This window comes from Buteo buteo, chromosome 33, assembly GCF_964188355.1.
Source record: "Buteo buteo chromosome 33, bButBut1.hap1.1, whole genome shotgun sequence".
Taxonomy (NCBI): domain Eukaryota; kingdom Metazoa; phylum Chordata; class Aves; order Accipitriformes; family Accipitridae; genus Buteo; species Buteo buteo.
Genome location: NC_134203.1, coordinates 750,005 through 775,000, shown reverse-complemented (window position 1 = coordinate 775,000; position 24,996 = coordinate 750,005). Strand labels below are relative to the sequence as shown.

Below are 24,996 nucleotides of genomic sequence, written 5' to 3'. Positions count from 1 at the left end.
GTCCAGGGGATCTAGATGGTCCAGGCTTGGGAGAGGCAGGGATCCATAGGGTCCTGGGGGAGGGGGTGTGTGTGTATATAGCTTCCAGAAGAAATCTTTAGGGCTTGGAGGGGGAGTGGGTTCCATGGGGTCTGGGGGAATCTACAGGGGCTGGGTTCGGTGAAAGGAGGGAACTATAAGGTTGGGGGGGCAGAATCTACAGGGTCCAGGGGGGAAAGGGAGTGTTCTATAGGATCCAAAGAGAGTCTATAGGGTCTGGGGGTGTGTGTCAGGGAAGAGTATGGAGGGTCTGGGGGCGGTCTGTAAGGCTGGGCATCAGGGCAGGGTCTATAGGGCCAGGGGGGTTCTATAGGGCCAGGGAAGAGTCCATAGCGTCCGGGGGGGGGTGGCGGAGATCCATAGGGTGGGGTTAACCTCCACTCTCTGTGGGGCCGCGGGGTCTGTCGGGGCGATGGAGGCGGGGCGGGGGGCTTGGGGCGGGGCCTGGCGAGGCCACGCCCACTGCACGCAGGGGGCAGGGGGGAACCCGCATGTCCGGGTGGGGGGGTCACGAGGGGGAACCAAAAGTCGGGGACCCCCCTGCGTCACACACACACCCCCCGGCTCCCCCCTCCTGAACCACAGCCCCGCTAGGGCATCAGACCCCCCAACGTGACGTCACACCCGAACCATTTTCTAGATTTCCTGTCATTGTTCAAAGAAGCTTAAAGCAGAAGCCTGCCTTTCTAGTGGGCTTTCTTCTTCTGCCAAACTCATCTGCTGAACCCCACGTTTATTGGAAGGGTTAGCTCTGTATCATGGCACCACCATATGAAAATACTCCTAATAAAGCTTCTATTTAAGGAACACAAACACCTTGGTGATCAGCATTCTTATGAGAGGAAATACAGATTACAGGGCATCCTAAAGTCTATGTGTAAATGTCTGCTGGCAAATGACAACAGCTTTCCAAACAAACTGGAACAAGGTTGAAATGTGGCAGCTTCTTATTGAACGTTAGTCTAAAATTGTCAGGACCAGCTGTGAAGAGTGGCTCTATGTTTGGGGCCACATCCTACCTTTTACAATAGAAAAACAAGGCCGCTTGGCACAGGAAAAAAACATACCTCTTGGCAGCACCTCCCCACATTGCATCAGTTCAAAAGATTTAAAGTCCTACCTGTCTTTTCCAAATGAAACCCCTTGATATGGTTATTTTTCGTACATGTTAGCTACCAGCAAGCTTCTACTGGTACCTTTTTTCTGTCACTAGTCTCTTCTCTGCTCATGTTCAGCTATCACTGGAAATCTCATCACGTTGGATAGTTTACTGAAAATTTATTATAACCAAGAAGTGACATAACAGGGCTGTAATGGATTCTGCAAAGCATTTTGCTGCTGCTATTTTATAACAGGTACCACCTTCTTCTGCCAGGCAATTAAAACAAAATTCAGCTGTGAAAATTTTTGCAGTATACCCCACCCAAACTAATCAACAATGGTTAAAAATAACATGCCCCAGCAAAACCTTTCATGATACATGGCCACAACTCACAATTCTCTACAAAATGTTCACTTTTATAAAGCTCTGATGTAAAAATCAAATAATCAAGCAGCAATATTTTAAGTGCAGCACAGGGTCTTCCATGTCACTATTTGCAACGCTTGAATTCATTTACATTTTATCAAAGTCTAATACAGATGACTTAGGAATTAAGTCATTTTTTTAATATCCGTCATTCTATGTAGTGACAGATTTCATGTTTTGCTTATCTTTATCTTTGCTTTCCTTCGATTTTTCCTTCTTGTGTTTGTGCTTTTGGCTCTTCTCCAATTCCGTTTCGCTTCCAATGTGTTTCTTATGCTTCCTGTGTTTCTTATGCTTCTTGTGCTTCTTATGCTTCTTGTGCTGCTGCTTCTCCTTTTTCTTTTTCTTGCTGTCTTGACTCTCTCCCGAGCTGGCACTGCTGCTGTGGCTTCGAGGCTGACTCTCAGAAGGGCTTTGACTACAGCTAACACTGGGACGGCTTTGACTTCTGCTTGCTTCAGGCTGGTCAACTGCAGCAGGTGCTGCTGTATCCTCTTTCACCTTATCAGCAGACTTTTCTTTGGGGTCTTTTGGACTTTTTCCTGCAGCTCCCTCATCTTTTGCAGATACATTACTCTCACTGTCATTTTCATTGTGGTCTTTCTTTGCCTTTTCCTCCTCGGCTGGTCTGGTTTCTGGGTGATCTTTTGTCACTTTTGGGTGAACTTTCTGTGGGGTACCAAGAACCTTCTCACCCTTTTGAGAGGAAGATGTTTCAATGCCGCCTGTCTTGGGAAGCTCCTCCTTCACTTTTTTCGCAGGAGGTTCCATTCCAGGACATCTTTCACGAAATGAAGGAAATCCTTCGTTCTCATCTCCTTTTCTTCTCTTCTGGTGTTTTTGATGTTTATTTCCTTTGCCATCTCCCTGTGGATATTCCACTTCCTTCTCTTTTGATTTGGTAGGATCTTTGACGACATGGCGTGCTCTTCCAGAAGATTTTCCAGGGTAATTTCCAGCTCTATTACCAGCTGACCTTGACCTAGAACAATAGTTACGACTCTTCCCTTCGCCTCTTCTTGGATACAGCCGCGATCGCGAGTAGGAATGCAAATGGGAACGACAAAATGATCGAGAGTGGGAGCGAGAGGGGGAAGAAGCTGATCTTGACTTGGAGTAGGTATAGAAACTTCTAGAGTAAGATGAAGCACTAGAAGGAGACTTGGACCTTAAAAAAAACACAACACACACACACGAAGTTAATTCAAAACAGTCACTCTCCCCAGTTTTTTCCTTCCAGATTTGCTTTGGGGTTTTTGACTCTCCATACACTTATGTTCTTTCAGCTGCTGACATAATGCTACTGCCAACCGAAGAACTTAATAACATGTACAAGTTTCGGCTCACAAGACAGAACAGCTGTTGCTTTGTTAATGGAAAAACATACAGGAAGGCTAAGTCTGTTTCCACTCACTTCTACCACGCGAACTACCATAGCTATCGGCTGATTTAAGGTGGTGTATAGTGGCCTCTACTGCTATGTGAACGCACCCATTTTTTCACTACTCTGCAACGACATGCAGCGCAAATCATTTTTGTTGCAGTAAGATGCAAAAAGAGCAAGTCTTAATGGCTACAGTGCAGTATCAAACATCAGGAAAACACGATTTGGCCTGAAGACAGTAAAGCTCAATTTTAAAATGCCAGCTTAGTCTCTTTAACTTCACTACTTCTTTGGCAATTTGTACAGGATGCAAAATACTTGCACTGCAGTCTTACAATCAACACTTCTAGCCCAATGTCCTAGCAAAAACTTGCACATACCTCTAGCTCTAACCAAGGATAGTGACAGCGCTTCAAGAAAGAGTCGTATCTAAATGCTTCTAAACTCAGCCTCGAGTAATATGACTCAATGCCATTACTCTAGGAAGGATACTGACAGCATTACTAAGAGACAGCTATGCAGACTCCTGCCCAAGTGATTTGGGGGGATAGAAAACATCAGCTGCCCTGCGTTTTTTCTTCACAAGTTTCTCTTGTTTTTCATTTAACAATGTCAACAAAATTCTAGTGAAAGCCACCAGTCTGCAGTCCAGCTTAAAATCTCTCCGTGTACCTACAGGAGAGAGACAAAAGAGGAAGACAATTTCTCTCACATATCTCCTCCGATGTGCTTTGAGGTAATGGTTACAATCAGAACAGGGAGATGCAGAAAATCCAGCTACTACACCTATTCAGTTCCTAGCCTCCTCACGGCTCTCAGGAGGTGAAGGATGTCATTGCAGAGAAGCTTCAGGGAAAGAGACCCCTGTTCCTTAACAACTGCTGCCCCATTATCACCATCAGTCAACTGTAATCTCTGCCATATTTGAGCCAGTAACCTACCTATGAAACTCCTATCCCTGCTAATCCCTTGAATCATCCAATCCATCCAATGAGAGAGGGGTGCAGTGGAACTCCCCCTGATTCTTCCAGACAACCTGCTGCTCCATTACAGACATGTAAACCAGTTACCTGGAAAACGAATGCCTACGCTCCTCTGGAATCTTTTTACATTCCATCAATTCCTTAGCAAAATCACTGGTAAACTCATCAAGTTTGGACTTTTTCTTTTCCCTGTTAAAATAAGTTTGACCTTTATTACAAAAAGGCACCAAGAGACAAAACATGGCCAATATGAGAAAATATAGACTGCATGCAAATGCAACAGGGGAACATCCCATTTCAGCAAAAACAGTTCAGCGTTCCTACAAGTTTTAGGGAAAGTTTTAGAATTACATTTGTCTTGGTTTAGTTTTGCATGTTTACCATCTGCAACACAAAAGTATACTGGAAAAAACACTGTCATTTTTGCTTACGTCAGGTGCACTTGAGTGTAACTGCAGCTCATTATGTGATCAAAATACAAAAATGAAGAACAACACAGCTTCACTGAGCCAAATACTTACTCCTCTTTAAGACTCCGTTGTTCTCTGTAAAACTCCTCCCTAGAGAAAGGAGATGCTTGAGTCCTTGGGATGGTAGGTGGAGGAGACATGGGTACTGCTCTTGGAACCCAAGCTGATGACGTGTTTGCGGGAGCTGGGGGATATCCTGGAGGGGGGACAGCGCACCCAGCAGATGGAGGCTGGCCAGGTGGAAACTGAGGAGGAAACGGTGGTGGTGGTACCCCCAGTGGAAGAGGAAGTGCGTGGCGTGCTGGAGGATACAAGGGAGCTGGAGGCACAGGCACAAAGACTGGTGTTGATTCTGGTAGTGCTGGGGCCTGAGTCCTTTGGGTACACTCGCTGTGCAGGCGTCCTCGATTTGGACCTCTAAAGAAACCCAAAACCATGTGTCACTGTTTGTTACACTCTGTCGGATTTTAAAGAGGAAAGCGAAGGAAGCGGGAGCATGGTGGGGAGCACTTCTTGTTCTCAACTTAAGCATTTTTCTCCCTGCTTTCCGTTCATGTGAGATTACACTCATTTCTTGATCCTCATACTTGCCTTCCACATCCTCACCCCCAACACTCCCCTCGGTCTTCTCTCCTGACACTCAGCTTTGCAGCTGCAAGTGGAGGCTGCCCACGCTTAACAGAGACTCCCATCTCCCACGTGCCATGTGCCCACCGCTCCTCTGCTACTCCTGGAGACACTTAATATTTCGCACTTCTAACCTTCAAAGTCCTGCACAAATATTAACTCATCTTCTCTCAAACTTCTTTTAACCTCTTCCACATACGCTTCCTGTGCTGTCGCCTCATGATGATGTACTTGGCCTGTTCTTGTCCCTGCATTGTTATTTTCTTGCTTACTGAATCTGAGATTTTAAATCATCTGTGGGGTGGATCCCCATTTTTGTTTGGATTTATCTTTGAGATTTTATAAACACAGTGCACCCTTACAGTCGATCTAACATCAAGCATATAAAAAAATGAAGGACTGACTTGGCACAGCAATAAGAGATAAAACAGACTCTTCTCTTTCCAACGGAGAGAAAGCAGCTTGGCTATCTGAGACGACTAAATTGAAGAAACTCAGAATTGTCCTAAAATAACAGCCTTGACTTTTCCAATGATTTGCTCAATCAGAATCAACTAAGTTGTTCAAAAAAGAATGCTGGAGGCTGGTTTCTATTGGGAAATCAATTTCTTCAGCCTTATACAGCCAGTGAGCAAAAGGGTGGCTTTCCACCTGATCCTTTAATTAGATTTGATTTTTAGATGCACTTATGGTTTCCTCAGAAAGCGTGCATTTTTCAGAGTCCTCTTTTCAATTATGCACTGGACTTCTATTGTAAATAATCTTACTGCGAGCACATACCCCTTTGTTAAAGCCAATTCAAATTAGGCCATTTAAAAATTAATGACCACTTGTATTCTACACAACTATCTGTGCACACTTACTTCATCATAAATCAGCTGTTGTAGAATTTATGTGTTACAGCCTCATTTAACAGGTTACCAGTATTAATACATTGAATTTCTGTAGAACACTTACAGTTCCCAGCCTGGTCTGCCACCTGCTGAGCAAATTGTACTGGCTCTCGCTGGATGACCTTTTGGAGTGGAGAGAGGAAAAAGCAAAAAATCCCATTCAGTGTATCTGAAGATCATTTTTTAACAGAAATTCTTTTTAGAAAAATTAGAAGTTACAGTTCCTTACCAGTGGTGTGTGTTGATTGTCCTTGGGGGCCCAGACGACTTGGTAATGCTGGTTGTCTTAGTACAGGGGTCTGACAGCCCTTGTGAATAAATGCAGACAGTTGGAAAATAAGCTCTACTAAAATACAAGAATCGCTGCAAATGTTGAAACAAAGCTTACCTTCTCTTCCAACAAACTGCTGACTGACAGAGAGGAATATGTAGAATGTTCAGCAGCAGTCACCAGAGCAGCAGGAGGTGTAAGACTCACGAGTGGGGGTGGTGGCAGTGGCAGCTGCTGCTGCTGTTGGTGCCACATCTGCTGACGGTGCCTTCTTCTGTAACCGGCTCCACTTTTGAAGTTGCTCACAGCCTAGAGGCAGAAAAACATTTACGCAAAGGTAATATGAAACTTCAGCAGATATACGAACAAAAGCCTCCACAGAGTAAAATTACTTGTGTAATCCCAAGGAATTGTATCAATCCCCAAAGAAATCAACATGCCGATACATGAACACATCACATTAAACACTGATACTAGTGATTGGTAACTCGGAGTGTCTGTATTCAAAGTACTGCCCTGTTAACACAGAATTTGAAAGCGAGGCAATCACCTTAAACAAAAGCATGACCTGAATTTGCCAGATTGTCTCCAAGGAGTTGTAAGCTTCTGTGATAACAGATAATGCACTTGAAAGGTAAATTTAGCCTTATTCAAGTCAACCTTGCTTAAGCAGATGTAAACTAATATTTCCTTCCCTTTCAGCTTTTTACAAAGAGCCTATTCTTACAAGCACTTTACATAAAAGTCATCAGGTTACCCGGCGTAGGCACTTGTTGGCCACTAAAGCATCAGGCGAAACACCTGTCTGATGACACTCTGGACATCTATGCTCCTCAGATTCCAGTAAGGCTGTTCTAATACCTGTGTACAATTAGAATAATCAAAATAGCATTTAGCCAAACTAAGGAAGTTTTGGGGGTTCTAATCAACTATAAAAACACCTATATGATCAACAGGTGAATATGGTCTTGAAGTGAGAGCATGAAGCTATAAAGGTTCAATAGCGTAAAAAATTTCTAGTATGCAGCAAATAACTCTAGAGTTTTGGTATGTCACTGTTGTAACATTTGAAGATGTAGAGTAGGCTGTGTCTTGATGTTTCAGCTAGTCTTTTTCCCACTATATAGTACAGTGAGAAGTCCCCACCCTCCAGGTTAACGAATAAAACTTGTCTCAGAAAAACAAATAGTAGGTTCAAAAAACCATTACTAGGTTCGCGCTCTGAAGGTTTTAACCAACTCTCCCGTGGAGGAAAATGTGGATCAAATGCTGCTAACTATCCGTTTGTTGCAGACCACCGAAAGTCACCAGAGTTGGCTATATAGTTTTGTATGAGAGAAAGGGCTGTGGGCAAACTAAATGCACTCAATATCCAATACTGCAATCACCTGCACAATCAGCCACTCCTCTCATACTCGTCCTTCCGCATGTAAATTTAACTAAAAAGCTATGTATTTTACTATTTATTTATTTATTTAACTATTAAAGCTCTGTGGCTTTTTTCCCCCTTTATACGAGAAGAGCCCTTTCCTATTCAGGGTATACTTAAGTATAAAATAGAACTGGTAACAAAATAATTTCGCTATCTCCTCTTTCTGCTTTCAGAAGAGCAGATGTGCTGTTTTGAATTAACAAACATGGGAGTTCACACTTACATTCATCACAATAACTGTTTCCACAGCAGGGAATAATAGCCGCATCAGTCATTATCTCCTTACAAATGAGACATAAAATCTCCTCTGGAATAGGATCATCTGAGGAGGAAGAGGATGGCTCCTCCGGTAAAAAGGGAGGCTTTTCCTTCTCTCTTCTAGCATAAGCTTCCCTGGAGGAGGGGAAAGGGGAAGGAAAAAGAAACAAATTAAAGATGGGTAAAGGAGAACTTTTCCAAGCTTTGGATCTTATCAAAGGAAGACAGGAGATGGAATTCTTCTCACTCCACATTAGCCTCCTAAAACATAGGCATTTAGTTGAACCTACTTTTCTATAGCCACCACACTAGAATAGGGAGGGGGGAACAATTTTCCCACCGCAGACCTCTCCCATTCAGTGGATCAACAACGAAATTAGCTCAGATGAGCTTGTGGGTCGAGATAAGGACAGGAGAGATCACTCACCGTCACGGGCAAAACAGACTCAGCTTGGGGAAAATTAACTCAATATATTACAAATCAACCAGAGTAGGGTAATGAGAAATAAACCCAAATCTCAGAACACCTTCCCTCCACCCCTCCCTTCTTCCCAGGCACAGCTTTACTCCCAAATGCTCTACCTACCCTCCCCCCCCAGCGGCGCAGGGGGACAGGGAATGGGGGTTACGGTCAGTTCATCACACCTTGTCTCTGCCGCTCCTTCCTCCTCAGGGGGAAGACTCCTCACTCTTCCCCTACTCCAGTGCAGGGTCCCTCCCACGGGAGACAGTTCTCCATGAACTTCTCCAGCGTGGGTCCTTCCCATGGGCTGCAGTTCTTCACAAACTGCTCCAGCATGGGTCCCTTCCATGGGCTGCAGTCCTTCAGGAGCACACTGCTCCAGCGTGGGTACCCCACGGGGTCACAAGTCCTGCCAGAAAACCTGCTCCGTGGGCTCCTCTCCACAGATCTGCATGTCCTGCCAGGAGCCTGCTCCAGAGCGGGGTTCCCACGGGGTCACAGCCTCCTTTGGGAACACACCTGCTCCGGCGTGGGGTCCTCCACGGGCTGCAGGTGGACATCTGCTTTACTGTGGACCTCCGCTCCACCGTGGACCTCCATGGACTGCAGGGGGACAGCCTGCCTCACCATGGTCTTCCCCACAGGCTGCAGGGGAATCTCTGCTCCGGCGCCTGGAGCATCTCCTCCCCCTCCTGCTTCACTGACCTTGGTGTCTGCAGGGTTGTTTCTCTTACATGTTCTCACTCCTCTCTCCGGCTGCCGTTTTCCCTCTGTCCCAACTTTTTTTCCCTTCTTAAAAATGTTATCACAGAGGCGTCACCACTATTGCGGATTGGCTCGGCCTTGGCTGGCGGCGGGTCCGTCTTAGAGCTGGCTGGTATTGGCTCTCTTGAACACAGGGGAAGCTTCCAGCAGCTTCTTACAGCAGCCACCCCTGTAACCTTCCCCCCCACCCCCGCTACCAAAAACTTGCCACACAAAGCCAATACAGACATTTACGCACGGTTTCTCTCGTTCACTTTTTGGTCGGTCCAATTAATTCCATACTTACACATTAACACGTGGTATTGCGTATTTTCCAGTTTTTGTCACCATGACACCCTTCCTTTTGGGATCTTTCACCTCCACCAAGAAACTCCTTGGAATTCCTGTGGTCTTTTTCATCCTGGGCACAGACCCAAAACTTTCGTCCTGTTGAGACAAGAAATGCAGACATACCGCATCTTAAGACCCACACTTAAAATGACATTTCAATGATGATTTTAAGCAGCAAGAGCCTTTAATCCTCTCCTTTTACCTAGCGTAAGGGTCGCTCGACTAAAATACTTCTTTTCCTAAATGAATACAGCCAGGATGTTCCAAAGGCTTGAGCAGTGTTTTGAATTCGGTCGACATTCTTTGGCTTACCCTCAGGTTCCTTAAGGGCGAAACAGTCCTTAGCTCACCATCCACTCAGAGAAGAGACACAAAGCCGCTCCTCCTCCTCCAAAGGGCAATGCAGAGGGAGAGCTTAATGCAGTGCTCTGAATCACTCACTGGGGAAACTTATGTTCACCATCTCTATATGAAGGCTAAATTCATACCTCATGCATGTACCTTCAGTGACTAACATTAAACGGCATGAAGACGCAACCAGAGGCTTGTCTGATTAAAACACACAAATGTTCAGTAGATGGGGTCAACAGAAACATCTTCTTTTTATACAAAATACTAAAAACTATGAACTGTCACTAAAAAGAGTTAAAACCAGAAAAATTTCCAATAACATTGAAATGTACAAAAACACGCATACAAGTTCACAGAGAAAGATCTATGGACACATTTCATGTCCATGACCTAGAAAAAAAGAAAATTTTACATTTCTAATTCCAGGTTTCCCTCAAATTCTGAAAGGCTTTGCAACATTGCCATATAAGCTCTGTATTTCACCCCAAGAGAAACAATTCTTCACGTGAGTATTCATGTACTTGTTACCTAACTGCCAGGGTAAAACAATTAAAAACTAGGTAACACCAGAAGTCCCCCACAATCTTATCCCATTTCTTGGGCAGTTCTTCATAGAGTGGCCAGGTTTTCTGCAACGATGGCAAGTATATGACGATGCAGGTGGACCCACGGGTTTCTTCATGTAACTGCAAGTTTTGGGGGAATAAAAGAACAAGGTATGCACATGTCTCGCTTGTTAAACCAAACACCTCTACAGTTTTTTCCATAATCTTCAAAGAACAGATCTGACATTATCAACACTTACTTGATTGGATCATATTCATGGCAGGACTGGATCATCATAGCTTTTATTTTATCCTCTTTGGAAGCACTGGCTTCAGCCAGATTGGCAGTCTGTTTAACAGGCAATTATTTGACATGCACATTAGAAACACGTTTAAGCCCACACAGCCAAAGACAACACCGCTCACCCAGTCCTGTAAAGAGCAGCACAACACTAGCTGAGGTTGCATGAAAAGAGCTGCTTATAGAAAATACCGTTGTCCTGAAGATGTTCTGGGGAGCCCTTACACCGTTATTACATGGTGTTTGTGTGCGTGTTAACCTACTTGACAAGAGTGTTCTTGGGCACTCAAAACCTTAGGCTCTGTTTGTACCTTACAGAAAGACTGGCGTAACCAATCCAATTGTCTTCCAAGTGGACCGAAGGCATAAGGAGACAACATTACACGATCCAGTATTTTTAAGGTGATTTTTAAGCTCCAGCCTATTTGAAGAAGACATCCACTGTACATTTAATTGAGAAAGATGCATGCAAGTATCCTTATTTACATTTTGCAGCATTAAAGGGACACACAACTTAAGAGTCAGGGAAGTTGTTTTTGCTTGCTGAAATGCAGCTTCCCACACAGAAGCATTAAAAGCAAGCAAGCTTTTTATAATCCCTCAGCAAGACAAAAGATTCTTGTCACTACAAATTTGACCATCATGTGCTGGAGGCAGTCCACACTGCATGCTTCTCCCTCTACTAACTTCTTCATATTAAGTGATTTAACTACAGGAAGCACAATCTGCATTTTTTTTTCCAGTTGACTGTGTCCTTTTAACATATAAATTGTAATATCAACCTTATGCAGAACTAGATCTTTCAAATTATTGAAGCCAGCTGTTTTTTCAAAGTAGTATTTGTTCCAATGTTTTTATTTCACACGAGTCCAGATCCAAGCAGGGTCTAAGGGAGAGGCTGTAAAGGATGTGGACCTGCAAGCACCTAGCATTCAGATCAACCACTCAGATCAACCACTCATGGTTCTGTTTTTATATGCATTCATTCACAAAAGCAACCAACTAGTTTCAACATTCTATTAAATGGATGTTTCATAGACACCATTTTTTTCTCCACAGTAACATAATCCAGAGCAACACCTATGAAATCATTTCCATTAACATTTACAGAAAGCTTTACAGATACTTGACTAATTTCTTTGAACCCAACAGTTTACAAAACACATCCAAAACCCACAACACATTAGTAGGAATAGACCAAAATTCAAACATGGCATTTCATACGTAGTAATAATAAACCAGAAAACTCTTAACGCATCACCTCCATGCCAAGTCAGTCTGCACTAAAGACGTTAGAGTAAGTAACAGGTTTGAGCTGCTTTCCATTATGTTCCTGTATTTTTCTGAAATACTGAAATTTTCTCAAAAGCTTAAATGTGTACACCACAAGGACACTTCTTCATATTTTAAGAGTAAAATTTGGCATAAGTTTACAGTACCAAGGACATGTTTAGGGACAGCACTAATGGAGACCAAGTTCTTTTGGTGGCTACCTTCCAAACATTTTTTTTCCCCCCCCAGATGCACACAATTTAATTTCTTCAGTGAGAAAGGAAAGAAGTGACCAGTGTGAAGAGATTCCTCTTTCTTGGAAATGAACTCCAGCCTTCCTTTTCAGAAGAAAGAACTAGCTCCTCTGCATTAGGCCCTGCCCTCTCTAAGCTTTGTAACTTTAAAGACTAGTTCTTTCATTGGCTAGCACTACGCCTTTTCACAAAGTGCAGCCAGTAGTGCTTTCCCAGAGGAAGGTACACATTGTTGAGCAAAAAATGCAAGCAGGTCCATAGCAAAACATGGCATTACAACAGTTCCAGAAGGTCACATCTGCTAATATGCCACACATACACATCGGTATATTCCTAGAAACAATCAGGTACACTTTCACACTTCACACAGTCTGCATTCCAACAAATTAGATTATGTTGTCTACTGTCTATATACTAGCATTTATGAAACTGTGCAGCATTAAAAGAATGGATCTGTAACTTTAATGGCTAGAAATTCAAAAACAGCCATGCAATTGTCCATGTTACAGAAACGATTCTCTTTTGGCTGTTGCACACTCCCCCCTCCAAATGCCCGTAACTTACAGCCCATTCAATTCTTCTGGAAAAACTGTTAGTTTCCAATGCAAAATCAATGAAACATATGAGAAATGGTAAACAGCTTCTGAAATGCTGCTTCTGTGTGTCTGGAAGATGAGTAATAGTGCAACATTACGTTGAGGCTGATAAGGTACTCCCCTTCTATCTTCCCAAAGTGGGAACTGCTCTTTACAGGCTAGTACCAAAATAGACACCCATTTTAAAGTTAAAATTAATACTTTAAATTAATAAAAATTAAATTAAATTTTGTTTCCATTACAACAGTTATCCAGCTATAGATCACAGTATAAGATTTTAAAAAACAAAGCAAACACTTTTTTTTTTTAAAGAATTTGAAAAAAATATATCTATACCTTAGCAAGGTGGGCCAGAGAAAGAGATGCAGGAGAGTCATCTGTCTGTTCACAAAAAATTAAACACATATTCAAGTTCTACAGTCAAAACATAGCAATAGTTAAGGTCTACTGTAGTCTGAAAGTCTGCACTATATCCTCTGAGTGTCGCTGACAGGGGCACTGCCAACCCCGTGCAATTTGTGTTTGCTCAAAACAAAGTCCAAACCTATGGCACCTTAAGAGTGCCTGTGTGGTTAATGAGAAGAAACGAAAATAACCAAACCCGCTCGACATCAACTTACTGCTCCACAGTATCTCAGAGAGGGACCCTTGTCAAATGCTCACATCTGTCAATTTTCAGCTAAAAAGGATTTCAGTTTATTTGAGAAGGAAGCATCACTACAGGAAACTTATTTGCAGTGTAGCTTGTCAATTAATCCGTTAACATCTCATCACTTCTAAATGCACACAGTTATGCTTTTATGAAGACAGTAGCTGCCTGGCAAAATCAAGCACAGGTGTATCAGCCCTCAACCATGAACTCTGCCCCTCCTGTCGTCACTAAGTTTAAAAATGCCAAACTCACCATACCCCACAACACCCAAATAAAAACACCAAGCCAGAACATCAGCCATGAAAGTAAACCACCACTTTGTCTAGAAAAAAACAGGCTGCTCAAATTAGTGAAATAAAGGTGTTTACCATGACAGAGCGGCCTACAAAAACAGACAATACTGATGTCTTGTATTTTATTAGACCACAGGCCATACTATCCAGATTAGTTCCGGAGGTGTGAGAATTTAATATTATGCTTCTTACTAGCAGAGCAAACCCAATTTTTAATGATGATGAAAACATGGAGTCAGAGCACAGTCCTGTAATTTTTTTCTCCACTGCAACCACACTCCTCCCTCCCACCTACCTCCTGGAACACCCTGCAGGAGTGAAGCCCTCAGGCCACTAGTTTGCAATAGGCTGCAGCGTTTATGGAGAACTAATACTGAAATGCTGGTTTTCCACAAGTAAACAGGGTAACGCTTAGCTTGTTCCTTTTCCAGAATATGGAATTATATTATGCCACAAGCAGCAGTTAAGCTTACACTAGCAAAACATGATCAGAAAGACACCTGAATCTCTGCTTATTAGGACTTTGGTTGTTCAAAAATGTAGAATAAAGTGTCACAGCGTAAACTGAAGAGCTCTCCTCAAGACGTCCCTAAATGGATCGGAGCAGAGATTAAAATCCTTCCTTGGAAAAAAGCCCTTGTCCTTTATTACCTAACGTAGTGGAAGAATTCAAGGGAGCAGTTTTAGCAGACTCTGGGGACAAAATATTTACATGCAGAAGATGTTTCCTCACTCCAGTTAATCATGTCTTCTCTAGATGTTTAGGAAAGCGCAGACAACATTACTCCAACACTAAGTAAAAAAATCATGAAAACGTGCCTTTGGAAAGGAGCACCCAGACCTGGAACAAGAGACCTTCTTTCCACTGCAAATCTTACCAGAAGATTCAACTTTCCTTCCCTTCACAACATTTGGTACCCACTTCTGTCAAAACGGAAGTCTGATCAAGTATTTTGAAGCTTCATGCTCCACATGCCACTCTTCTTCACATGTGGAAAAACAGGCCTATGTTCTCTCATGGCAGGCACAACCATTATCACTTTGCGGGTTTTCAGAAGCAAACAAGGAATTAGGAAAGCTCTCTATTGGAGTCTGGCATTAAACAGTCTAGGACTGACCAGTAACTGAAACATAACAGTTAATATTAGTTCTTGTATTTTTTTAGGAAGCAGTTATTATATGGCCTGCAGGCAACAGTCTGATTTCTTAAAGGAGATGAAAGCACTCCCTTCTATGAACAGTTACCAAAAGCAGCAAATAGAAAATTAATGTACTATTTAGTACGTTTGCCCAACGGCCATCTTCCAATGATCCTACATTCTTGTGTCTTTGGTTTTTTTCCTTTAAATTTCTACTGAAGTATTTCCTGCCAGTCCCTCCCATCGGTCAAGTAGAAACAACACCTCCACGACACTTGTATACAACCCTAAGGTAATACTGCAGAAGAACTGGGGAAAAAAAACCCAAACCGAAAAAAACCCCAAAGTAACCAAATAAAGAAAACCCTCAAAAACCCCACAATCAACAGTCAATGTATTAACTCCCATTTCAAACAGAAGACTAAACAGAAATTCACATAAAGCAAGTGGGAAAGGGGACAGAAAATAGGAGGAAAAGGCTAATCTCACTGCTGGAGTGCTGCATTTAAATTACAGTGGTTTCCTAAAACCCAATAGCTTGGTTAAACTGAAAATTCAGCCAGGAAGGATCACAGCTGTGCTTGGCGGTGCTAAAACAATGCGCGTGACTCTCTGCATTTCTGCAGCCTCTGAGGACTAATACCAACTAGAGATCCTTGCAGTTACTGAAATAGGAATACGAAAACAAATAGGATTCACTTTCTTGATTTGGCAGTAGTAACGGTAGGACAGCAGCACAGATTTGGAAGTGTAGAATGACAGCTAACATAAGAGCAAGACAATTAAGAAATATTCAAAGTATAAGGTTTTGTGCATCCTTTAAAAAAAAAAAATCTGAACTGATTTTAACATTGCTGCTTTACTGTTCAACAATAATTGGCAAGCCTTCCCAGTGATTTATTCAGACCACACTAAGATCCAGGTTTGGCTTTGAAATACATGCAGAAAGACGTTTATTTAAAATAACAAAACAAAACAAAACCCCACACACTTTAGACCAAGACCTGAGTTAGCTTTAAGAATAAAGCTAACTGTGCCTCCAACACTAGAAGCACCTGAGGCTGCAGTGCTTCTACTCTGTGTGTGAGACAGAGAGAGAGAGAGAACACTTGTAAAGAGAGATGCAAGGCTTCCACCCTCCCTATGGCTACCCACAACCCACATCAGGTACAGTCAGAGCAAACAAGAAGGGAACAGTTTTGCTTTGTCTTCCTTTTAATTAGTTCTAACTAACACTAAGTCTTCCCTCCCACTCCAGGATTTTTCCTTTCTTAAAACAAAATATTTTTTTGAGACATCTATCTAAGCTTATGGTAAGATGCTACTTAGAAACGTAATACAAAGACACCAGGGAACACACGAGGCTGAAAGAATGGTAACCTTATTGATGAAGATGTGATTTGTGTTTATACACAAGCTAGTAAACAAAGAGAAAAAGAACTCTTTCCAAGAAATAAAACCCCATCTCAGTTAGATCAAATACTATAAAGGTAGTTTACATAAATGCCTTCCATTAACTGCTAGGGTCACTGGGCTCACAATGAGAGCCTTTCATGTCCAAAAAGGAAGTTGAACCAATCAGTGATAGAATTATGGATGTCAGGTTTAGGCTTAGTGTTTTTACACCAACATACAAGAAGTTTTCCACTTTAAGTTCATTGTATACCATTCCACGAGAATCAGAGGCTGTATTCTTGACAGAACACAACCCCAGAGCTCATCAATTTCTAGATTAAGTTACCCAAACAGCTGATCAAGGGATCAGATCCAATGATCCAGGGTTAGTGCAAAGCCTCACACCATTCTAGTGAAGAAAAAGCAGTTATACTTGAAGATGAAAAATAAAAACCAACAAATAGGAATTTTTACATTATAAGGGCTATTTTGAAAAGCACAGTTACACCTAGCCTTCGACCCAAGTCGCAAATCCAGATCTAGACCATTACCAGTCAGGTATTTCCTTGTGTGACTTCTCTCTAGTTTAGCAGCCGAATGACAGTGTTTTCTAACCCGAAGAAAAATGCTGCCCCTTTTCCAAATGGAAATTCAGAGTGGGGGTATACTAAAGAAAGGCTTAACCTTTGGGAAATCAAAGCAGCATCCAACCCCGAAGCCACCCAGGTCCAAAAAAGTACTGCAGGCAGAAGTTCAGACAAATGACAGGGATTTTACCCACAAATACACCAGGCTCTAACCTTGTGCCAAAATCTCTACACTGGGTCTTAGATATTTTCATTTGCAGACAAACTATTAAACTAAACTGCTTCATCAGATAGAGTGGAAAGATCAAATGCAGAACTTCCAAATACCACTTTGCGGAGCAACCATATTTAAATTCATGGCAATCTCTTAAAGACATACATGTACTCAGAGGGGCCCAAATAATATCACTTCAATTATACACTTTTAGGAACAAATACCCAAGCATTTAAGGACATGAAACGGAAACATTTAGCTGCACATGACTGTCCTCAAAATGTATGGGATATGTTGGTTTGGCTATTTGTTTGAACCCCCAGGTCACAACTAAGAAACAGTACCAAGTTTAACCACGGTGGTTTCTCAGTGAGTTTTGATAACATTTTCAAAATCCATTGGGCAAAAAGAGTATTTAAAAAAAAAAAGCTAAGTGATATAATGTGGAAATAGCAGAAAATTCACTCCAAACAATTTGGATTGCAAGAAACAAAAAGCACAAAACAACCTACAAACAAAACAATGTACAAACATACGCTTTACTAGCTATACACAGATGTAGAACATGGCACCATGTTCAGTTGTGCAAACCTCGGACCTACATGATCTAAAAGCGATCATACATTACCTGTACAACACAAAGTCATCCAGGAAATAGTCTAGCATATTCAATGTGAAATGCAATGCATCACTAGGCACCAAAACCAATATTTACATTAGAACTGTGCAAGTGATGGCATTACCCAGTTTTTCCTATGCTGAATCAAAGACATTGTCTTTACAACATACACCAGGTTTTACTGGAATATATAATTAGTTAATGTTTGGAAAATTAATACAAGGCTACATGGTTTAGAATTAAGAGCAGTGTGTAGAAAAAAGTGTGAGATTGTGTTTTTACATACTGCTTTTGATGTTCCACGCACTGGCTCAGTTTGACTCCTGGAAGAAGAAATAAAGGTGATTAGAATTTCAAGTAAAGCACTTGTACCCAGCATAAAGCAGTGACAACAGGTTATAAAACCTGAACATCAAAACATCATGTTCTGATAGTCTAGGGAATGGGGAAATTTATTCATATACCTAAACTGTTCTCTCTCGGCACATTCAGCGCAACTAAAAAACCCAACAAACAGACCCAAATCCCGTTTCTACTTTGTCACAAATTAAGATGTACAGTTATAGAACACAACAGTGCAAGAGGAAGCCCTCAGGTATTTTGTCTCTGCTGCGTCAGTATCAAAAAGATGAAGTCTGTATCACAGCTTGGTGTTCTTAAATAATCAACTCTCAAAATACAAAGGCAACTTTAACCAATCCGTATATATCTAGTATTACAAATGGGTACCAGATACAGTACTTTAATTTCCAAGAAAGAACACTGACGTTCTAGACACTTTGAAGTGCAAGTTTACTTCAGAGAAAACAGTCAGTCATCTGACAAAGAGATAACAAAAATGGCAGCAGCATAGGCTTTAGAACAGAGTTTCTTTGTGAAAGCCCAAGCACTGTATTCAGATAGCTCCTACATTTAGCATATGCAAGATTGACTAAAAATAGTAGTAGAAATGTCACCTGAAAGCAGTTTCTGGGGTTTGGTGTGATTTAGGAGCCCTGTGATGAAAAAGAAAAGGTCTTACTTGCCAGAATTTGCTTTAAGATAATCTTGAAAAGGCTACAATCTTTTTGGCAATAGTCATTACATTTGAAAACTTGCTGAGATTCCACACACTTATTGATCTGTATCTGCATGCCACTCATCAGGAATCAGACGTGCAGCCCTTGATCTAGTTAACAAACAATTCATACGTCATCCAAAGCATCCCATGAGCAGAGACAATTCAATGGCTGCTGCGGAATTTACGTACAACTAGAAAGGCTCATGCTTCCTGCCACTGCTAGAATACCACCAGGCTCGCAAGTACAGCCACGTACCTCCTGAAGATGGGGAAGTACAGGGAAATACTTTAGATTACCACGCAATGCTTTCTTCATCCATTTACCTTGAAGAACATACAACAAGGTGAGTAACGCATTTTTGAAGGCCTCTCCACCGTTATAGCATACATTCCTCGTTCCCAAACATTAACCACTCTACCAGTTGTTTCTGCAATGTTTCCAGCTGAAGGAATAGAAAGCTCATCTGCCTGGTTCATTTTCAACACTACAACAGCAGCGCCATTCTTTCCTTATCCCCACATACAGGTCTTTGCTTGATCTTTGATGCTAGCAGCATCTCTCCTCTCATTTCAGGGCAGGATTATGATACCAGGAGAGAGCGCCAGCCAACCAGAAACGGAGGATGCGTTGACAAGGCGGCACTAAGCACACATATTTAAGTTAAACATGGCCAAAACAAGGCCATGGTTACAAGCACAACACTGTGCCGTCCTGAATTCCTAGGTAGTGCCTGAAAGCACTGCAGCAACTGCTGAAGTAATATGCCCAAAGTTTACAGGCAGACTCACAGCAATTCAGGGTTTTTTGCTCGCAAATGCTTCACAGGTACCAGGATGCTGCTGTGCTGTTTTTTCGAGACACACAGTAACTCACCAGTCTACTTTATTGCCTGAGAACCAACATGAGAAAGACATGGCAAAACCACAAGCTAATAATACCTACTAATTGTGGGGGAGAGGCGTCTCTTTAAGAAGGCTGGAAAACATGAATGTTCAAACAATGCTAATGTAGCTGAATACATACATGACAGCAATAATCCTGTAGTCAGCACTGCATTTGCATAGCTGTAAGTTTAACCAACACATCCGATTCTCTGTCCTCCAGAAATCTGAGGAATATAGATTGAAAACCTGGAGCACTGATAGCAACTTAGGGTAAAAACAGACTTAGAGAACTAGTAACGCCTGGTAACGTGCTGAACTGCTTACTGAGTTTCAAGTTTGGAAGGGGTTAACTATTCCTTTGTTGTACTCGCTCAAAAGGTGATACACTTTAGGAGAGTGTTCTTTTTCTCTGGCCTGAAATGGACATTGTCTTTAGGAAACTAACAGGAATCACTTATGAATGGAACTTCTGGTTTGCATGGTTTGCCAGCTGGCAACCCTTGGTCTTTCCTCTGTGTCTAGTATGCAAAACACCCAGATTTACCAGGGGGTAAGAATACCTGCCATATCCCACCCTGCACCCCCCAAATGCAAGAAATAGTCAAACACTGACAATCAGACTCTTCTGAGGTGGGAAGAAATTAGAAGTTTACACAACAATGCCTATCTGTCTTTACTATAAAAGCAATCAAATCAAACACATAAAATAAGGAATCTCTCCACGTAGAGGAAATGGGATCTACAACTTGGCTCTCAGAAGAATCAACCCCAAGAACAAACCCAATGGAATCATCTTAAAAGCTACCATTGTTGCAGTTTCAACCCCATCTCCCAGCAGGCCAAAACACGTACGTCTGCTTTGGGACAGATATATTAAAATCTAGCCCATGACAACAAAAATTAACAGCAGCTTTAACAAGAAAGATACAATCTGAATGCCTCTTGTAAACTAATATCAATTTAAAAAGTTAATGCACTGAAACCCCTAACCAAGAATACAATGCTTTACGGATACTTACGTAACACGGGGTTTGCTGGTGACTTTAACTCCTCCAGCAGGGATTCTTCTAACAATTACCGATGAGTTCCTAGGAATCAGGGCATTACCATCTGTGTATTCTGAAAACAACATCAATACAGAAAAAGAATCTGCCACTTTACGAGAACCTATATCAATACATAATTACACAACATTTCAGAGAATCCCTTTACGGATGGAAAAGCAAAGTTTGATATGGAACGTTGCACTTTTATCGTCCCAACACACTGAAAGTACATTTCAAGAAACCTTCAGGTTTGATAATCAAACACAAGCAGCACAATCTTTTTCATGGTTTTACAATGGTTGGAATGCCAACAGCAAAATGGTCTCAAAGGTCACTGAAGCGGAGTCTGCTAATGCGTGAGGTTCTTTCCTGATCTAGCTTAAGTTGCTTTTGCTTCTGTTAGGCTACAAAACCAACAGAGCTTTGGAGAAAAACCAACCACAGCAAAGTCTCACCTGCATAAACCAGATTCTGAAGTCTGACTAGCTTGCCCTGCAACAAAAGAGGCCCTCAGCTAAAGCATGACAACTCTGCGCCATTGCTTTCCTAGCTGTTAACTATATCAATTCCCCTGTGCTGCTAGTGGTCAAGACTGACAGAACACAGAAGAGTGCCTGCCATCTCTGTCTATTCCTTGGAGCTTAATCCATCAACAACACCGCTTCTCAGCTGCTCGGCGCTTTACGTGTAAATGGAAACAAAACTGGCAATGCTAGTATTTGGATCAGAGAAATCTGGGGGGGGGTTGAGCTTGCTTTCACAAGTAGGGCACAATTGGCTCCAACTAAAGTGCTATCTCCCCTCTGAAGCTTATCATCTAGTTTGAATTAACCCAAGGGATGTGAATTGGATGTCAATAGTTGTGGATGCCCTGTCCCTGGGCTTTTGAGCAACCTGGTCTAGTGGAAGGTGTCCCTGCCCATGGCAGGGGGGTTGGAACTGGATGATCTTTCAGGTCCCTTCCAACCCAAACCATTCCATGATTCCAGGATTCTATGAATTCTTGCGATTCATTTTGCAGAGCTGAGACACTCAAACAAAATTCCTTACGACGACAGCCGTGAAAAGCCTTTTGAAAAGAGAGTGGGCCTGAAGCTACCCATGCTTTGCCTGGGCTTACACCATGTTAGTCTTTGAAGAGGAGGAAAGCCTTCTGACCTTCTACATAACGCCCAAACAATCAAAAAACCAAACTACCTGAGACACTTGGACTGAGTAAGCTTAAAATGCAAAGATCTCTCCATGAGAATGGTTTTTATATTGTCCTTACACAAGCTGGATATGACTAAATATTTTAAATCACTATCAGCAGCCATTCCCTGTAATCTGCCTACAGTTTTAAATATTAAAAGCTCTTACCTTTGCAGACCGAATCAGAACAATGGTCTGAAAACCAAAGATGCTGTATATCTAGTCAAGCTCTGTCAGGGTGGTTTTGCTCAGTGATCACACACAAAACAGGAATATTTCACAATTTATGCTTCATTTTTCAGTATATTATTCCTACAGGCAGGAACCTCTCTTACCCCAAAACTCACCTACCAGAAGACATTATTTCCACAATGAAATGAACATTCTACTTCTATTTCCAAATGACAGAATGCTTCTTCAGAAAACTGAGAAATCATTTAGCTGAAACTAATTCCTGATCTTCCCCCCTAGGGAACCGAACAGCAAGCTTCCTCTGGACTTCCGAGGAGGTTCAAATTGTAGGAGAAAGGACTACTAATGACGAAAACAGAAGCTTTTACAGAAGTCATATATCCTGAAAGCAACCCCTAGAGCTCTTCTCAAAGAAGAAACTCTAACCCTTCCACAGCCACCTGTCAAGAAAGGCCTGCACTGGGACTTTTTGATGGAGAAGGAGCTGAAGCAGTACTGGGGCCCAGGCAGGCAACTGGGACATCATGGCAGCTGCAGATCTAGAAGCCCAAACCAGCTGTTTCGACCTGCTGAATGGAGTCATACAGAGCGTTCTTTCTGGTCCCGATCACAAACCGCTGGACTGACATTTCAGAGATAGAGGACAAGCAACAGCGGCTCCACAAAAAGGCAGGAGTTTGCTACGCCTGTGCTGAACTGAGGATTGTTCTAGTTCTGCAGCAGCTTTACAAGTGGCAGCACCTCGCCTAGGAAGAGACTGTATATATGAGGACAGCAACCAATGCATTTATTCACAAATGATGCAAGCCTGCAGAGGTCACTTCGAACATGCCCAACAGCTGTGTGATGCAAAAAGAGGAAGAAGTCCTCTTCTAGTACTTGGTGACAATTCACTGACCATTAGAAGAGAAGCATTGACACCTGCCTTCTGAATAGACTTATCCTTGAATGTGTGTGTGTATATATATATATATATCTGGTGATATATGCTTGTTTTCAATTCGCTTGTTAAGTGCACCATGAAGAGAGGTCCAGCCATCTAGTAACAGACTGATATAAAACTGAATTCACCTTAAAAGTCCATCAGCGCACATTTAAATGGATCAGCTGAAGAGTGACAATAGTGCGGTGAAGGAAAGGCTTTCTCTGTATAGGACACTTATCCCGGCACCTATTTGTATTTGGTACTGAAGTATCCCACCAGCTTGGTCACCGTCTCAGAGAATTTGTGGAAGAGTGTTTACATACAGCAGAGTCCATTGCTGAGTTAGTTCTGTGAAGGGGCCTGATACCAATTGGCTTTAAGACATTTATTTTTCCTTCGCCGCAATTAACTGAACTAATTTTGGTGATGAAATTTTATGAGAGGTGAAGCCAAACAATGTCGACTAAAAAGTCAACTTTTTTCTTTTTTTAAATAGGGAAGGACTAAATCTGGCGCGCTATTCCCGAAGTCCCTCTCAATTTGAATTTAACAGAAGCCAGCTTAGTCTAACAGCTCTCAGAATGAACTGGTGTCTCCCAGCAGGAACCTGTTCCCCATGGGCAGCAGCATCCCCTAGCAGAGACTCGGCAACTACCAGGACCTGCAAAGCAGCGTCACACTGCCTCACCTCGTGACTCCACATCTGCAAAGTGAGCAGTGACGTCATGCCCAACAAGGCTACTTTTCACACTTGTCCAAGCAGTGCTCCAACAGAAATGTTCAGCAAAGCTGGAGGTAACAACATTGTTGATTCCTATTCCCTGATAGCACAACACTTGTTTTTTGTTTTACTGGCAGGGATGGCCAGTAAGGGGCTACTGGGCTTTTGTCAATCTGACCTGTGATTAAAAATAAGGATCCCGTTAACTCAGAAAGCTTGCAAAAGCAAAGGAAGATTTGGATGTTATCTCCAAGTCAAGAGCAGAAGAGACATAACAGTCTAAAAGACAAGAAACTTGGTATGCTTGAAAGACCCAAGGCAAAGAAGTATTTCATGGAGGCAGACAAGTTAAACAAGAGCTACTTTGACTGCTGCCTCATACGGACTCGGAAATCTTAAATCAGCTATTGCATTAGTATCCACGACCTTCCTCCTGCAAAAAAGTACAAGCAGCTCAGGTTATGCTCCGCTTCGCGCTGAATGCACAATTTAAAAATCCCATTTTTAAATTCACCTATACTTCTGAAAATCTGCTAGCTTTACTAATTTCTGTCATATGTATGCTATCAACAGGTTACTGAAAAAAGCTCCTACTTTATTTTACGGCCTGCTTTAACCCACCGTTTGGAGTCTGACAGCAGTGCAAAAGCACCTCTCTGAGCACTATGCAGAGAAGTATTTTCACCCAGATAAAGTACAGAAGCTCTTCAGAACAGAAGTCATCAGAAGGCAAGCCGATATGTGAAATGACAAAGAAAAGCCTTGACTAGCCTTAGATGCCTTGCCAACCAGCTGATATGCTGCTGGGGAAAGGATTTGCAGAGTAAGAGCTGACAAGGACTACTAACATGCCAGACTCTCTCTACCACAAAAGAGGGTAACTCCCGAGAACACGTTTTCCCCCTAGCGCTTAAAAATATGCTTTCTCACGAGGTGAGTTTTTAGCTCTCTTCTCATCAACGCCCCTTGCACACTTTGCGACAAACAAATCATCTGTGTAGCTGCACTGAAAGCACTGCCTTGAAACATCCTGATGAACAGACTGGACTATTACTGGATTTCCAGCTTCCACCCAAGCTGTCGCGGGGTCGTTTGCGACACCGCCAGCCGGGCAGTCCCCGAGGCCCCGTGCCTGTTGCCCCCACGCACCTTCGTTGGTCTGGGCGTTGGTGATCAGCAGGTCGCAGCTGGCCGCCGTCAGCTTCTCACGGGCCATGATCTGGAGCTTGAGGTCAGGCAGAGAGATGTAGAGGCCGTCGAAGGTGACCATATCATAGTTCAGCTTGGAGAAGAACTTGTAGTGGACACACGACAT

At 42.4% G+C, this 24,996-nt stretch overlaps 1 protein-coding gene across 1 annotated transcript; it reads right to left on the bottom strand.

Moving 5' to 3' along the window:
- Nucleotides 1–409: 409 nt before the first annotated feature.
- Nucleotides 410–24,996, bottom strand: LOC142026367 (E3 ubiquitin-protein ligase RBBP6-like). The gene is made up of 17 exons (XM_075019323.1): nt 24,831–24,996; nt 20,626–20,725; nt 18,618–18,656; nt 17,948–17,984; nt 13,099–13,143; nt 10,600–10,688; nt 10,376–10,480; nt 9,400–9,531; nt 7,851–8,020; nt 6,953–7,056; nt 6,313–6,504; nt 6,154–6,232; nt 5,989–6,046; nt 4,456–4,821; nt 4,022–4,123; nt 1,825–2,735; nt 410–501 (listed from the first exon to the last, which is right to left on the bottom strand). Exons 1-17 carry the CDS (start codon nt 24,994–24,996, stop codon nt 410–412), a joined length of 2,787 nt encoding a protein of 928 aa, XP_074875424.1.